Genomic DNA, 13,477 nt, shown 5'->3' on the forward strand with positions numbered 1-13,477 from the left:
CCGTAATCGTACTTAAGCTGGAGATGGTGAACAAAGTACAATGGAGGAAAGTATAATCTAATGTAATCTAACTATAGCCTAGCTCTCGAAGACTCGGTTTCCTGCTTAGCCCACTGCTTCAAGACAGCGCGTTGGATCTTTCCGCTCGTGAGACGCGGAATTTCATCCACCAGTCTAACACCACCCACAAGCTGTTTATGCTTGGCAACACGCTCCCTCATGTATTTATCAATATCTTCCGGGGTCAAGTGTCGACCTTCTTTCAAGCGAACATAGGCCCTAGGCCTCTCCTCACCCGCTGATATCTGAACGCCAACCACGCCGGCGTCAGCGATAGCATCGTGCTCCAATAACACCGCTTCCAGTTCTGCGGGTGCCACCTGAAGAGCGTTGACTTTTATGAGCTCCTTCTTGCGGTCTACAATCCAAAACCAATTGTCCTTCACAACGGCAATATCACCGGTCTTCAACCACCCGTTCCAGTCTAGACTTTCAGCTGTAGCCTTCTCGTTGCGCCAATAGCGCAGACAGATATTTGGGCCGCGCACATACATCTCCCCCGGCTGCCCAGGCTCGACAATGAGCCCATTGTCCCCAATGAGTCTGCACTCGCAATTCGGGATCAGCATGCCAACACTCCCTGTTTCATCAAGCATTCCACCGGGAACTAGGATAGCGCCGCAGGTGACTTCGGTCATACCCCATCCTTGTACGACACGAAGATTGAAGCGCTTCTGGATGCTATTTTGTAACTCTCTGGATAGGGGCGCGGCTCCACAGAGAATGTTCTGCACGCTGCTGATGTCATACTGAGCGGTTTCGGGGCGCTTATCGAGCATGATGAGGATCGGAGGGGCGACCTGGAGGTGGGTGATGCGATATTGTTGGATGGTTTTGAGAAATTCTTCGAACACGAACTTTCGCATGATATATATCGGAAACCCAAGCTTAGGGGCCATGAGGCACGCATACAGCTGGCCTTATATCAAGTTAGGCGCAAGGGTACCTTAGTTGGATCAAATCACATACCGTACGCATGATACAGAGGAAGGAACCCTACCCAGCGCTCCTCAGGGCGAGGTGCATCCACGGCCACATAGGAGGTAGCCTGATCCCTTATGAAAATTGTCTGCGCGACATTTGCAATCAGATTTTGATGGGAGATGCACACTCCCTTGGGCAAACCCGTCGTACCAGAGGAGTAGTTGATTGTTGCGACAACACCCTGCGCTGTGCTGATCATCTCGTCCCATTTCCATGATTGACCCTCTTCTTCGGTGCCGATCATGGCGCGCCAATCATTTACCCCATTGATGGGCCCAGTGGGTGCATCATCAGTGAACAGAAATATGCGGTCCTTGCTTAGCCCTGCCCGCCGAGAAGCTTCAACTGCGTTGTCAATTAGGCTGGGGTGAGCGAGAAGCAACTTCGCATCCGTGTTCCTGATCTGATATTCAAGTTCCGATGGAGTATAAGCCGGGTTTGCGCCACTAAAGATGCGCCCAGCACCTACAATACCCTGATATGCAATGGGCACGAAGAGATGATTGGGAGTGAGGATTAAGACAACCTCTCCTCGCTGGATACCAAGTCTATCCAGACCGAAGCCGAGTCGGCGCACCCATGACAGCATCTGCCGCGGGGATAGACAATGGGCCGGATTCGCAGCATCGATCCAGATGGGCTTGTCGGAAAGGGGCTCATTGGCGGGGTAGATATACGAGAGAATATTGGTTGAGGGAATGTCCAACGGGGGGAAGACGGATTTGTACGACATGGTGATGGAGAGGACCGCAATGTAGGCGAGTTAGACAGGGGTTGATTTCGACTTTCTACCTGTCTCCATTCTTCCCATTTCCCTTTCAGTAACGGTTTTTTGTAGCTAGCAGTCATGTTTATTTTTACCCCATCAAGCTCATGCGGGGGTACTCGGATAATGATATCCTCTACCTCGGTCAAATGCGCCGAAGCTCGGTCAGAGTCGGCCGTACAAATGAGCTTTGCAATCATCAGCAGCCTCCCCTGTTTAATCTCCTACTAAGGACTCTACAAAAAGCCATAATGACGAGGCTCACCAACAATCACGCACTCATATTTGGTGCCTCAGGCATCACTGGATGGGCTATCGTGAACGCGATCCTACACGACTATCCCTCTTCTGATTCCTTCAGCAAAGTCACCGCGCTGACCAACCGCCCCTTATCAGCCGAGCAGGCGCAATGGCCTACGTCCAACAAATTACAACTGGCCTCCGGGATTGACCTACAAAGTGATCCCGCAACACTCGAGAGCGAGCTGCGCAGACACGTGAAGGACATTGAGACTGTGTCGGTGGTGTACTTCTTTGCATATATCATGGATATGACGCCGGCAAACGAGATCGAAATCAACGTACGAATTCTGCAAAACGCCGTTACTGTGGTTGAGAAATTGAGTCCGAAGTTACGGTTTGTAGTGCTGCCGACAGGCACCAAATGGTATGGCGTGCATTTGATCGATGAGTTCCCGTGGAAGAACGACTTGCCGCTGAGAGAGTCAATGCCGAGGATTCCGGAGCCACATGCGTCTCAAATGTTCTACTACAACCAGGTTGACTTGCTGAAGAAAATATCGGATGGAAAGCCGTGGACATACTGTACTGTCATGCCAGACGTAATCATCGGGTTTGTGCCAAACAACAACGTCTACTGTCTCGCACAGTGGCTGGCAATCTATCTCAGTCTTTATCGTGAGCTTAACGGTGAGGGTGCTGAGGTGGTATTCCCTGGAACAATGGAGAGCTGGAAGATTCGGAGCAATGATAGCAGCCAAGATACTATCGCGCGATTTGCGATCCATGCGAGTCTGCACGCGGAGGTCAGTGCAGGTCAGGATTTCAACGCGGCAGATAACTCACAGCCGTCTTCCTGGTCCGCAAAATGGCCAATTATCTGCGATTACTTTGGCCTGAAGGGCGTGGCGCCTACCAACGGCCCTGGCCCGGATCCTGCCCGATATATCATGGAGAATCAGACGGAGTGGGTGAAAATGGAGCCGAAGTATGGGCTGCGGGAAGGTCATGTTGGCAAGAATGAGCGCAGCTTCCAGTTCTTCCCGTACTTCATCATGACGATGTTTAATTTTGACCGTCAGTTGGACATGACGAAGACGCACAAAGCCTGGGGGACAGATAAGGAGGAGATTACGACGCAGCAGGGGTGGCACACTGCTTTTGATCGATTCCGAAAGGCCAGAATTATTCCTTAAAAGACAGATAACTAGAAATGGCAAACATGGTAGTAAGGCCGCTCGTGATCCGATAACTACAGGTTGGACTTTATAGCATTCACATCCAAGTATTCCCAAGTGCACTCATCCACCAGCTCATCCTCCAAGCCATACTGCTTCTTCAGCTTCTGCGCAATGAGATAATACCGCTCATGCCTCTCACGGACCTTTGCCGCGCCCTTGAGCTGATCCCGGCCAACCTGGTGGCGGTGGGCCGCGTCTGGACCATCAGCCAGCCGCACAAAGCGAGCATATGTCCACATCTCCGGCATAGGCGTATGTTGTGTCAGACCCTGTCCGCCATAGAATTGCATGCATTCGTCGATGATACGCGCGATCTTCTCTGGGACTAGGATCTTACTCTGCGCAATTACATATCGTCCGGCTTTGTTCCCGTACGTATCCATGGTGTCAGCCGCATTGAAGACAACCAAGCGTAGAGCGTCAATTTCTAGACGCATCTGGGCGAGGCGTTCAATGTTGCTGTCGAAGTCGCCGATCAAGCGACCGCGTGGCTTCTTGCGTGCGTCTGTCGCACGGATCAAAGCAAACTCGTAGGCGCGCTCACACTGACCGATCAGGCGCATACAGTGGTGGATCCGCCCCGGTCCTAGGCGGCCTTGGGCAATTTCAAAGGCGCGACCTGGCCCCAGAATAACATTGGACGCGGGAATTCGTACATTCTGGTAGATGTACTCGCCATGACCTTCCGGGGCGTGATCATAGCCCATAATGGAGAGATTGCGGGTGATGGACAACCCAGGTGTATCGCTGGGCACGAGCAGCATGGAATGTCGACGCCATGGATTTGGATTGTTGGGGTCGGAGCAGCCCATTAGGATGTAGAGCTTCATCTCTGGATTCCACGAGACGTTCCCGAACAGTTTGCGACCGTTAATAATGTACTCGTCGCCGACCTTCTGCATGTGGATGCCGATGTTTGTTGCGTCAGAGGAGGCCACCTCTGGCTCAGTCATCGAATAGGCAGACGAGAAGTCGCCGTTTAGTAGCGGTTGGAGCCAGCGTGCCTTCTGTTCGTCGTTGGCATATTTGGCCAAAAGCTCGATATTTCCCGTCTCCGGAGCGTGGCAGTTCATCGTCTGGGCGGCCCAGTAAACACGTCCCATGATCTCCGCACAGCAAGCATATTCCAAATTCGTGAGTCCCGGAGACTCGGGGAAATGGTGGGGGAGGAAGAGGTTGAAGAGGCCGCGGGCTTTCGCCTTTTCGCGCAGTTCTTTCATGAGCGGCGGTGTGCGCCATCGGTCCTGGGCTAGTTGCACCTTCATGACAGACTCAGCGGGGATACATTCTTCTTCTACCCACGCATGGACTGCCTTGATCTTCTCAATAGCGATAGGACGGAGTTTCGAGAGTACCCATGCTGGGAGACCCTTAAAGGGGGGAACACTGGTATCAATTTGGGTTGTCATTGTTTATCCGCGTGCCTATGAATTGCTGTTGACAGCACCGCTTCATAGTTCTATTTATTCCAGCAGTGATGTGGGACGTAAGTATGCCGAGGTCATGGTCGGATAATAATAACCGATCTCTACTTCGTCTTAGTTGCCGTACATCATCGTTCAGTCAAGCTGGAATGACACCCTCTGGACAGAAGTGTTTATTAATGTTGAAGAAAAGGCCAGTAACGCTCATACCAATTGTGTCATTTTTAATAATCAGATCGATCCTTTTAAGATTGGCCCGATGCAGGACGTCTTCTTTATCCTCACCCGAGCACACTAGGCTCGACTTCATTTGAGTAGACAGTAGTTAGTCATGGCCAACTTCTGACTCACCAGTCCTACACCTCACGTTATGTTCATATATTTATTGCGGTCCTTTCGAAGTCACGACCGGGTGTGAACCTAAATCAGATACCAGTGCGTGAGACCGCCACGTAATTTAGTGAAGATTTACCAAAATTCGGTCAGGTAATGCACCAAATACGGTGCCGCTGAAGACTTATGCAAAAGCTGTTTCTCTTATTTATAGATTTGGATGTATTTCATCTACATCTGTTCCACCCGAGCGTTCTAAATCCCATGACAAGATGATCTCCTGCAGCCGACACCGGGTAACAGTAGCCGCTCTCCATGTAATATCATTAGGCCATACTACCCCGACTGTTCGCATGATCCGGTCCCTCCTTATGAATAACAATTACAACGAGCCCAAGGGGTAGAGGTAGGAGTCTACATTTGCCGGAAACTATGGCCACTCTGTACGCACCAGCATGGCAGAAGGTATTTTCCTCCAATCGAACTAATGGTCCATGTTGACAGCCTGCCAGTTTATCGACGAGTTTGGGGAAAATCCAAAGCTTACAGGTTCTCTCGACGAAATCCAGCAAACTTGGGATAAGTTGCTATTGAAGCTGGCGACACGGTACCAATTACCACCAACCGATGAATCCGTTCAAACCAGCGATGTAACGCTCGAAAACAGCTGGGCTCGCATCTATAGGCCACCCGCAACCCATTGCACGGAAACAATTGGGATATACATCCATGGGGGTGGATGGACGATGGGCAGCGTGGAGGGGGAGGACGCAATATGCCGGTTGATGTGTAAGAGCAGTGGGATGACGATGGTTAGCGTGTCCTATCGCCTGGCACCACAGAGCAAATGCCCTGCCGCGCTGGACGATTGCGTGGAGGCGGCACTCTGGGCAATTGGGAACTTCTCCGCCTCTTCTATCCTATTAACAGGCACATCAGCAGGAGGAAATCTAGCCTTCGGTGCGGCGTTGCGGTTGATCGACCAGGGAATGGCGGAGAAGGTGAAGGGAGTGCTAGCCATGGTCCCTCTCACCGTACACCCGGATGCTGTTCCAGAGAAGCACAAGATGAAGTACACGTCTATGGATGAACATGCAGACAACACCATTAACACAAAGTTGGGGATGAGGACTTTTTTAGATACGTATGGTGCTACGCCGGAGGACCAATATTTCTCTCCTCTCCTGCACCCCCGCCTGAAGGACCTGAAGAAGGTGTATATCACTGAGAGTGGTTGCGATACGCTACGCGATGATGCACGCCTCATGAAGGATGTCCTTGAAGCAGCTGGGGTGCCCGTGGCATATGATGCCTACCCTGGTTTCCCTCATTACTCGTGGACATTCCCTTCGCCAACCCTGGCAGACCACCAGAAGGAGTTTTTTGACAACATGCTCTGTGCTCTGCAGTGGCTGAATGGTTGATTTTTTTTTTTTTTTTTTGACGGAATATATGGGCATTTATCTGTCCGCAGACATACTATTGGCAAACACTGCACTATCTTCACCGGCCTTTGTTGGATATTGATGACCTGGAGCCTTGATAGACATTCTTGGGTACTACTGTATGGGAAACCCACCCAGTAAATCAATTTCACGTAATATTATTGGGTTACAACTTTTTCGAAACATCATTAAACGTAAAACGATATATCATCGTCAATAAAATCTCACTTAGTGTTCAAGCAGTTCCCAGAACTTTCTTGAAAGTTGCCTCGGTATGCTCCCAAACCTTGCGAGCAAAATCCTTTTGACGGTACTCGTTCATGAGCTTCCCATTGGTCACGTCGGCGCCGTCATAATTCAAGAGATAGGAACCACCACCGACCTGACCATTTGACGCTGTGCTTGTCTGCACTCCCTCAACCAAGGGGACTCCGACGTTTGACGGGGTTGCCGGGGCGGCAGGAGGGTATGCGGCCGAGGTCGAAATGAATAGATTGCGCTCACCGCTCTCCTGCACCGACACAGAAAACGGTCGGGACAGAAATCCCAGGACTGAGCCAGCAATTGACCCAAAAGAACTATTCATCAAGGGGGTGCGAACGATACCAGGGAAAACGTGTGCAAAGCTGATTGACGGATGTTGCGAGGAAAGGTGTTCTATTGCCAGGGAGTTCATGGTGGCAGCATATGTCGCGGCCTTGCCAAATGACCATGCCTTTTGGAGATCGAAGTTGTCTTCGGCGATCTGCCCTTCTTGTCCTGCTGCCAGCACGGTCACCACTCTTGCTGGTGTTTTGGATGCGTTGAGTAAGGGGAGGAGATTCTGCACGAAGCGCATGCGGGAGTAGTATCGGAGGGCATGGTTATTCTCAAGGCCTTCCGTCGTATCTATCGTGAAACATAATCAGTACCTATAGGAAGATGGAAAAAGACCCGGTACAGTACCCCTTTTCGAAGCTGCAAGGTGCCCCGTCGTCATAAACAGTAGATCAACGGTATCCTCCTTGTTCTTGATCACCGCACACACCTCATCAACATTCCGAAGCAAGGAAACATCGGACTGGATGAAATTGAAGGTCCCATTTGGGTTGGCGGCCTTGAGCTCGTCCACGATCCGCGACCCTGCGGCTGGATTGCGGCCCACCAGGTGAATAGTCGGCTGTTTAACTGTACTGGCAAGTTGTTTCGCTGTGTACTCGCCAATCCCACTCGTTCCCCCCACAAAGACGGCGACAAATTGAGGATTGTGCGAGGTGAGCGCAGAGTTGGAGCTGCGCACCTGCGAGAGGCCCACCATGACTGGGGTGTGTGGAAGGATATGAAGAAGCAACTGAATGATGAAACGAAAAAAAAAAAAAATTTTGACGCTGGCAAATAGAGCGTCCGAGGATCGAGCTACCTGTATAATCCCAGACCAGCTGGGCGTGCAGGATATTTGAGAGAGTGAGTCCGCGTGTGCTCGTCAGCGTCGGCGGACGACGAGGCCGAACCATTTGTCAGCGGGAATGTGACGACGTCATCACACGATCCCATCAGTCGATATAGAAAAGGATATCAACCGTCTCACGAAGACGGTCTATTGATCCTGTCGCGTCGAGATAGCCTTCAGCATGGACGGAATTTAAGCCACGTTCCGAGCGCTGCACCACAGAGACCACAGGCCATGGCGTCCCTACGTAACCAACCCACTAAGTAGCAGTACTAATGTATCCAGAGTGTTATGGTATAGCACAACAGGAACAAGAAATGGACATCCACACAATCTTTCAGTTTGTGAATGCCTCGGTCTTACCCATAGAATGACATACTACTGATAGAAGGACGTCTGCTATACGACAAGACGACGAGACGCGTGCCAACTCATTCGGCTCATTCGGCCATGAACGCTCCTTAACGCGTACTACTCGAACAGCTAACATCTGCCAATCGGCGTAATCATTACAGCTGTTCGCTAACTATCTCCTGTAGGTATTAGATAAGATATGCAAGAGTACGGCGCAGGTCATATCGGAGAAACCCGATAAGAGAGCTTCCCCGCAACGAGGTGGTACGGGCAATGCCCACGGCCTCACCCATTGCCATCTTCCCTATTTTCAGATCGCCCACGTAACTTTGTATACCTTCATACCGGCAATCATGGACAATCAAATCGAGCACCTTCTGAGTCTCCAAGCCATTCGCGAGAAGGCTCACGCCGTCTTTCAACTTGCGGAGCAAGGCAGCTTGAGTCATTATGACTACCACCCTGAACGGTTGGACGAAGTTGGCGACTATGTCATGGGTATTATCGAAGTATGTAACTATACCCATAATTTGCTGTTTAGATCGGCCGCCTCCTTTGCTTCCCTGCTGAACGGTCCTCATTAGCGCGACTTCGGACCGGACCGCTATCATTTGATCCCTCCACACGGTCGCTGGCAGCATTTCGAAGTCGGAGGCGTTCCTCGGATCTCGAACCTCTTAGACACTTGGAAGAAAGATGGTTACGACGTCAAAGAGCAGGCGCGGAGCTTGATCGATCTCTTTTTCGTTTCAGTGCTTTTGGATGCCGGAGCAGGCGATACTTGGCGGTATAAGGAACCAGATACTGAGGAGGTCTATACAAGAAGTGAGGGAATTGCCGTCGCATCTCTTCATATGTACCTGGATGGGATGTTTGCGGATCAGGCCTCCCTACGAAAGGACATTGTGCATGGTAGGCAGGATGTTGACGTTTCCCCGGCTGAAGGTGATCTAATAGTCCTCTACAGGTCAAGGTCTGCAAGCATTGAGCCTTGAAACACTCTCCGCCGGATTTCAAGCTGGTAAAGGCAATAATCTGCTTGGCCTTTCCGCTCGTGGAGATATATTGCGCAGACTCGGGGAGTCGTTGTTGAGTCTTCCCCAATTTTTTGGACCTTCGGGGCGGCCTGGTCTGCTTGTGGGTATGGAGCCTCATTCGATCGCTCTACCAACCAATCATTCCTACTGACATTCGGAAAGACTATATACTAGAAAACAGCGAGGGATCCCTAGACTATTCCCTCCTTTGGAGTATCCTCCAGAAGACGCTTATTCCAATCTGGCCTTCAGACCGCACTCATGTTCGGGGTCAACCTATAGGCGATGCTTGGCCACTAAGAGCTTTAAGGCAGTGCTCAGATGACGGGTCTGACCCAGAGACGGCTTCTATACAACCTTTCCATAAACTCACCCAATGGCTAGCATACACCTTGATGGTGCCATTCACCCGTCTCCTATCAGCGCCGTGGGCCAATGCCGAGCTCGGAACGGGTCTTCCAGAGTATCGCAATGGCGGGCTATTTGTCGATATGGGTCTTCTAACGCTGAAGCCAGAAGCTATGGAGAGGGGTTTACAGTCTTCTGGTGGTGGTGACCTTCCGTGCTTCGGGGCAGGTGACGATGAGATTGTGGAATGGCGCGCAATGACCGTTGCCTTATTGGATAAATTACATGAACGTGTCGCAACTAGTGGCCGTTTCGGAGGTACTCGACTGAGTTTGCCCCAGATGCTGGAGGCAGGTACATGGAAAGCAGGGCGCGAACTTGCGGCTGCAAAACGACCAGAAACCAAGTCCAGTCCAATTTTGAACTCGGGTGACGGCACGCTCTTCTAGAAGCCAGAACTTGACTAGTCGAATATATGACGATCTCCGTGGTACGGTCATGACTTCTATGGATCTTTGCGAGCGATATTATCAATTTATATTATATTAAACCGGCGCAGACAGGCCGTCGACTATTACTGTTCTTGCTCAACTGAAACCGTAACGAAGAGGGGGGAGTGAGCAGTCACAGCGATTGATCTTCTCGCCTCATTTGGATTGCTTTTGGTGGAGGCCATGGAGGCTTAGGTATCTTTTGCACTAGAAATTCCAGCTGATTGAAAGGACCAGTGTGAGTTATACGGCGATAACTTTGCACTTCCAACTGAAGTAAAAGTTGGAACTGAACTGGATATCTTGTTTGTGCCCTTCTTCAATAATGATAAATCGTTCGTCATCTCCGTAGAATTCGCTTCTTTCCCTAACCAATATGGCCTGCTAAACATCTAACCTTGTGTTTGGTAATCCTAGAAGTTTTAGTTCTGGGACGCGATGGTACGAAATACTCTGAGATGGAACCTAAATTGATCAATGGATTCGAAGTCTCCCCCTCCGTCTTCTGTGTCGCAGCGGACTTTTCGTTTCAACACATTTAGCCAACCAACCAACCAACCAAAAAGGAAAAAGAAAAAAAATCCATGGGCCGTTGATTGTAAATGCGTTTTCCATAGGGGAATCACGGAAAAACTGGTGGAGGTACTGGTGCCGGGCCATGAGAATCTCGAACAGAGTGTAATCTCTCATAATACTAGATAGATATGCTAGGTTATCAATTTTTCACAAATGGAGAAACAAGGGCCACCGAGATGGGAAGCCCTCCCTGTCCGATTATTATTCTGCAATGAAAACTGCATGGATTGTCAAGCCAAGTCCACAATGGAGATATTTACGTCTACAGGATGGGAATCCTCTACGGAAATGACGATAATGGCAGTCAATCGAATACTACAGAGTAGAACTGAATAGCCAAATGTGATTTCTGTCTGGTTATACAAAATATCCAGTTACGGACACAGTACATTACGCGGACCATTCACGTCAACCTTGGCGCAATTTTGACCCAGTCAATAACTCATTAGTCTGTGCCACGGCATCCATCAGTAAGGCCACCTGCTCTCTTCTGTTGTTGTTATTGAAGCACCGGAGGCGAGTCCAAATTGGAGTCCGGAAAGTGGCTTTCCACTCCATGCCATCCCTGTCCGGTTTGTCAAGCCACTCGAAATGGTAGTTAGTCAACCCCAGTCCCACACATGACTTGATGCTGTCTGCTAGTTTCTGCCCATTATCGGCAACCCAACCAGCACCTCGCACGGTATAGGAACCGAAAAGTCCTTTGTACCATCCTTCACACTTTCCTGTGGGCTTCTCAAGAGGCCAGGGACGAGAATGAGGAGACACAGATTCCAACTTGTAAGTATAGCTTCCTCGTTGGTATGTACCTCCATGCTTCCAACCGTGGGGATTAGGGTCTCGAGCCATATCGCAAGAATAAATGAGGTGCTTAAACGAATCAAGGCATTCTTCCTTGTCGAGCTTTATTGCGCCATTTCTCAGTTGAACTGTGTACTTGTGCGCTTCATGGCTTCCTTCGTTGAAAATGCGCTCATCGATCCAATTCGGAGTCTCTTGTTGGTAGAGTTCCGCGCAAAATTTCGTGTAGGTTTCATCAACAAAGGAGGGGGATATGTACTTCGCGAGGGACTCCCGGTTATGTTCAAAACAATGGAATGAGTCCCGGACCTTGCACACCCCATAGCTCTCACCCATGAGCTCTGTCCTTGCAGAAAGGAGTGCATTCATGACGAAGGATGCTAATGTAGTGTGCCCGAGCTCATTTGGGTGGAAAAATTTCCCCCAGCGATCTGGTAGGCCAAAGCCAATGTCCCAATCATCGTCCGTGGGGCAGCGAGGAGGTGAAATGGCACCTCGCCGAGTCAGACGGGCCAGGGCTTCGGCGAAGGGATTTACACTCTTGTAAAGAATAGAGTTGTAAAGCCTTTCCTTCCACCCTTTCCTATTGGGCGACTTCTCAACAAGATTCAATGATAGTTCATCACGTCTTTTCAGCTCCCTCTCAGGCGTATCTGTGGCCGGTTTAAAGAACTGAAGGTTGGGTTGGTTTGGATCTGGTACTCTTCCTGTCGATTTTGGCCAGCACCTGCAGTAAAAGATTAGTTGATAGGAAAGTATTGTGAAGGAAGCGTACTCACATCTGTCCAGCAATTCTCTCGTGTCTCGGCCATGGGTCCCAGTCCGCAAACCGAATTAAGTAGTTCAAGCCATCTCTGTTTTCGCGAAACTCATCAACAACTTCATTGATAGCCTGGTTTGTCTTTGTGACTAGAGAGTTGAATTTCCTACGATCTTCCAGGGTCATCTTGTAGCCCAATCCTGATTTTGGGAACGTGAAATCCTGTTTGAACGTGCAATCATCGTCCTTATCATCGTCGTAAAAGTACTGCGCATATCCAGCATACACCACGACACTCTTCTTTGCCATTTTATTGTTAATTTCCTTCAATATCTCGCGAATATTCGGCTTCAGAATAGTGTCGATATTCTCTTCGGCTTTCTTGATGGCATTTTGGCACCCTTCATGACGAAAATAGGGAAGAAAAATGCACGTTTTGATAACGTCGGACAAGCAAAGGTCATTACCACCAGCAGTCATTACGACCAGATTCAAGTTAGGGGCTAATGCCTTAGCCTGCTCCAAGATATCGGAAGTGCGCGCGCCGCTGCATGCCACGTATTGGAAATGTCTCACTGAATCGCCAAAAACATGATCCAGAATCCCGATATAGGACTTATCATAGCGGGAGCATTTTACGTCCTCATAGTCATTTGACCATAGGTTGCCTGCACCAATCCCAGCAGTGAAACTATCTCCAATAGCAGCCCATCTCGTAATCCAAGCGGTATTACCGATGCCGCCGTCAGGATTGTGACTATCCACAGCGAATAGCGAAGTGTTCATGGAAAGAGCAGCAGATTTGGCAAAAGGACTGACATTGTCTGGGTTGTATATTGCATACCCAGAAATGAGGTCCACCAGAAGGAGAGGAAGAAAGATGTTTGAGAAAAGGTTAGCTGAAACATGTAATTTCGCCATGTCGAAGAGACCTAAAGGCCGTACGCGAATGTCCACTTGTAACTCCAGATAGGACAGAATGATGGAATGAGTTAGATGTGAAAGAGGAATAGGAAGAGGGATGGTGATTGGAAATTCTACAAGTTCTGAAAAAATAACGTCCTTTTATAGCTTACCTGTTCGCCACAATGATAACTATATTCACTCGAATTAGGGATACCCGCATTATTTATTCCGGAGATTCTCATTGGATATAGTCTCCATATATGTAGATTCACGTAGATGATT

The 13,477-nt window shown here is 49.6% G+C and overlaps 7 protein-coding genes across 7 annotated transcripts; 3 read left to right on the forward strand and 4 right to left on the reverse strand.

Moving 5' to 3' along the window:
* Positions 1–71: 71 nt before the first annotated feature.
* Positions 72–1,777, reverse strand: BDV59DRAFT_204148 (acyl--CoA ligase; the record flags this gene model as incomplete). Its single annotated transcript, XM_073694394.1, has 2 exons — positions 72–979; positions 1,030–1,777. 2 exons carry the CDS (start codon positions 1,775–1,777, stop codon positions 72–74), a joined length of 1,656 nt encoding a protein of 551 aa, XP_073545430.1.
* Positions 1,778–2,061: 284 nt separating this feature from the next.
* Positions 2,062–3,246, forward strand: BDV59DRAFT_209611 (SDR family oxidoreductase; the record flags this gene model as incomplete). Its single annotated transcript, XM_073695423.1, has 1 exon — positions 2,062–3,246. The coding sequence occupies one exon, from the start codon at positions 2,062–2,064 to the stop codon at positions 3,244–3,246; it is 1,185 nt and encodes a 394-aa protein (XP_073545431.1).
* A 56-nt stretch (positions 3,247–3,302) lies between these two features.
* On the reverse strand, positions 3,303–4,700 carry BDV59DRAFT_194816 (acyl-CoA dehydrogenase/oxidase; the record flags this gene model as incomplete). Its single annotated transcript, XM_073692458.1, has 1 exon — positions 3,303–4,700. One exon carries the CDS (start codon positions 4,698–4,700, stop codon positions 3,303–3,305), a length of 1,398 nt encoding a protein of 465 aa, XP_073545432.1.
* A 780-nt stretch (positions 4,701–5,480) lies between these two features.
* BDV59DRAFT_204151 (alpha/beta hydrolase) lies at positions 5,481–6,472 on the forward strand (the record flags this gene model as incomplete). Its single annotated transcript, XM_073694395.1, has 2 exons — positions 5,481–5,513; positions 5,561–6,472. The coding sequence occupies 2 exons, from the start codon at positions 5,481–5,483 to the stop codon at positions 6,470–6,472; spliced, it is 945 nt and encodes a 314-aa protein (XP_073545433.1).
* A 172-nt stretch (positions 6,473–6,644) lies between these two features.
* Positions 6,645–7,939, reverse strand: BDV59DRAFT_183895 (uncharacterized protein). The gene is made up of 2 exons (XM_073690609.1): positions 7,439–7,939; positions 6,645–7,381 (listed from the first exon to the last, which is right to left on the reverse strand). Exons 1-2 carry the CDS (start codon positions 7,788–7,790, stop codon positions 6,729–6,731), a joined length of 1,005 nt encoding a protein of 334 aa, XP_073545434.1. The 5' UTR covers positions 7,791–7,939; the 3' UTR covers positions 6,645–6,728.
* Positions 7,940–8,409: 470 nt separating this feature from the next.
* On the forward strand, positions 8,410–10,198 carry BDV59DRAFT_89412 (URC4/urg3 family protein). Its single transcript, XM_073697290.1, has 4 exons — positions 8,410–8,785; positions 8,861–9,188; positions 9,244–9,417; positions 9,476–10,198. Exons 1-4 carry the CDS (start codon positions 8,630–8,632, stop codon positions 10,108–10,110), a joined length of 1,293 nt encoding a protein of 430 aa, XP_073545435.1. The 5' UTR covers positions 8,410–8,629; the 3' UTR covers positions 10,111–10,198.
* Positions 10,199–10,958: 760 nt separating this feature from the next.
* On the reverse strand, positions 10,959–13,210 carry BDV59DRAFT_209612 (SGNH hydrolase-type esterase domain-containing protein; the record flags this gene model as incomplete). Its single annotated transcript, XM_073695424.1, has 4 exons — positions 10,959–11,081; positions 11,188–11,313; positions 11,347–12,256; positions 12,309–13,210. The coding sequence occupies 4 exons, from the start codon at positions 13,208–13,210 to the stop codon at positions 10,959–10,961; spliced, it is 2,061 nt and encodes a 686-aa protein (XP_073545436.1).
* Between the last annotated feature and the right edge of the window lie 267 nt (positions 13,211–13,477).

Source organism: Aspergillus ambiguus, assembly GCF_047715705.1.
Source record: "Aspergillus ambiguus strain CBS 117.58 unplaced genomic scaffold BDV59scaffold_30, whole genome shotgun sequence".
Taxonomy (NCBI): domain Eukaryota; kingdom Fungi; phylum Ascomycota; class Eurotiomycetes; order Eurotiales; family Aspergillaceae; genus Aspergillus; species Aspergillus ambiguus.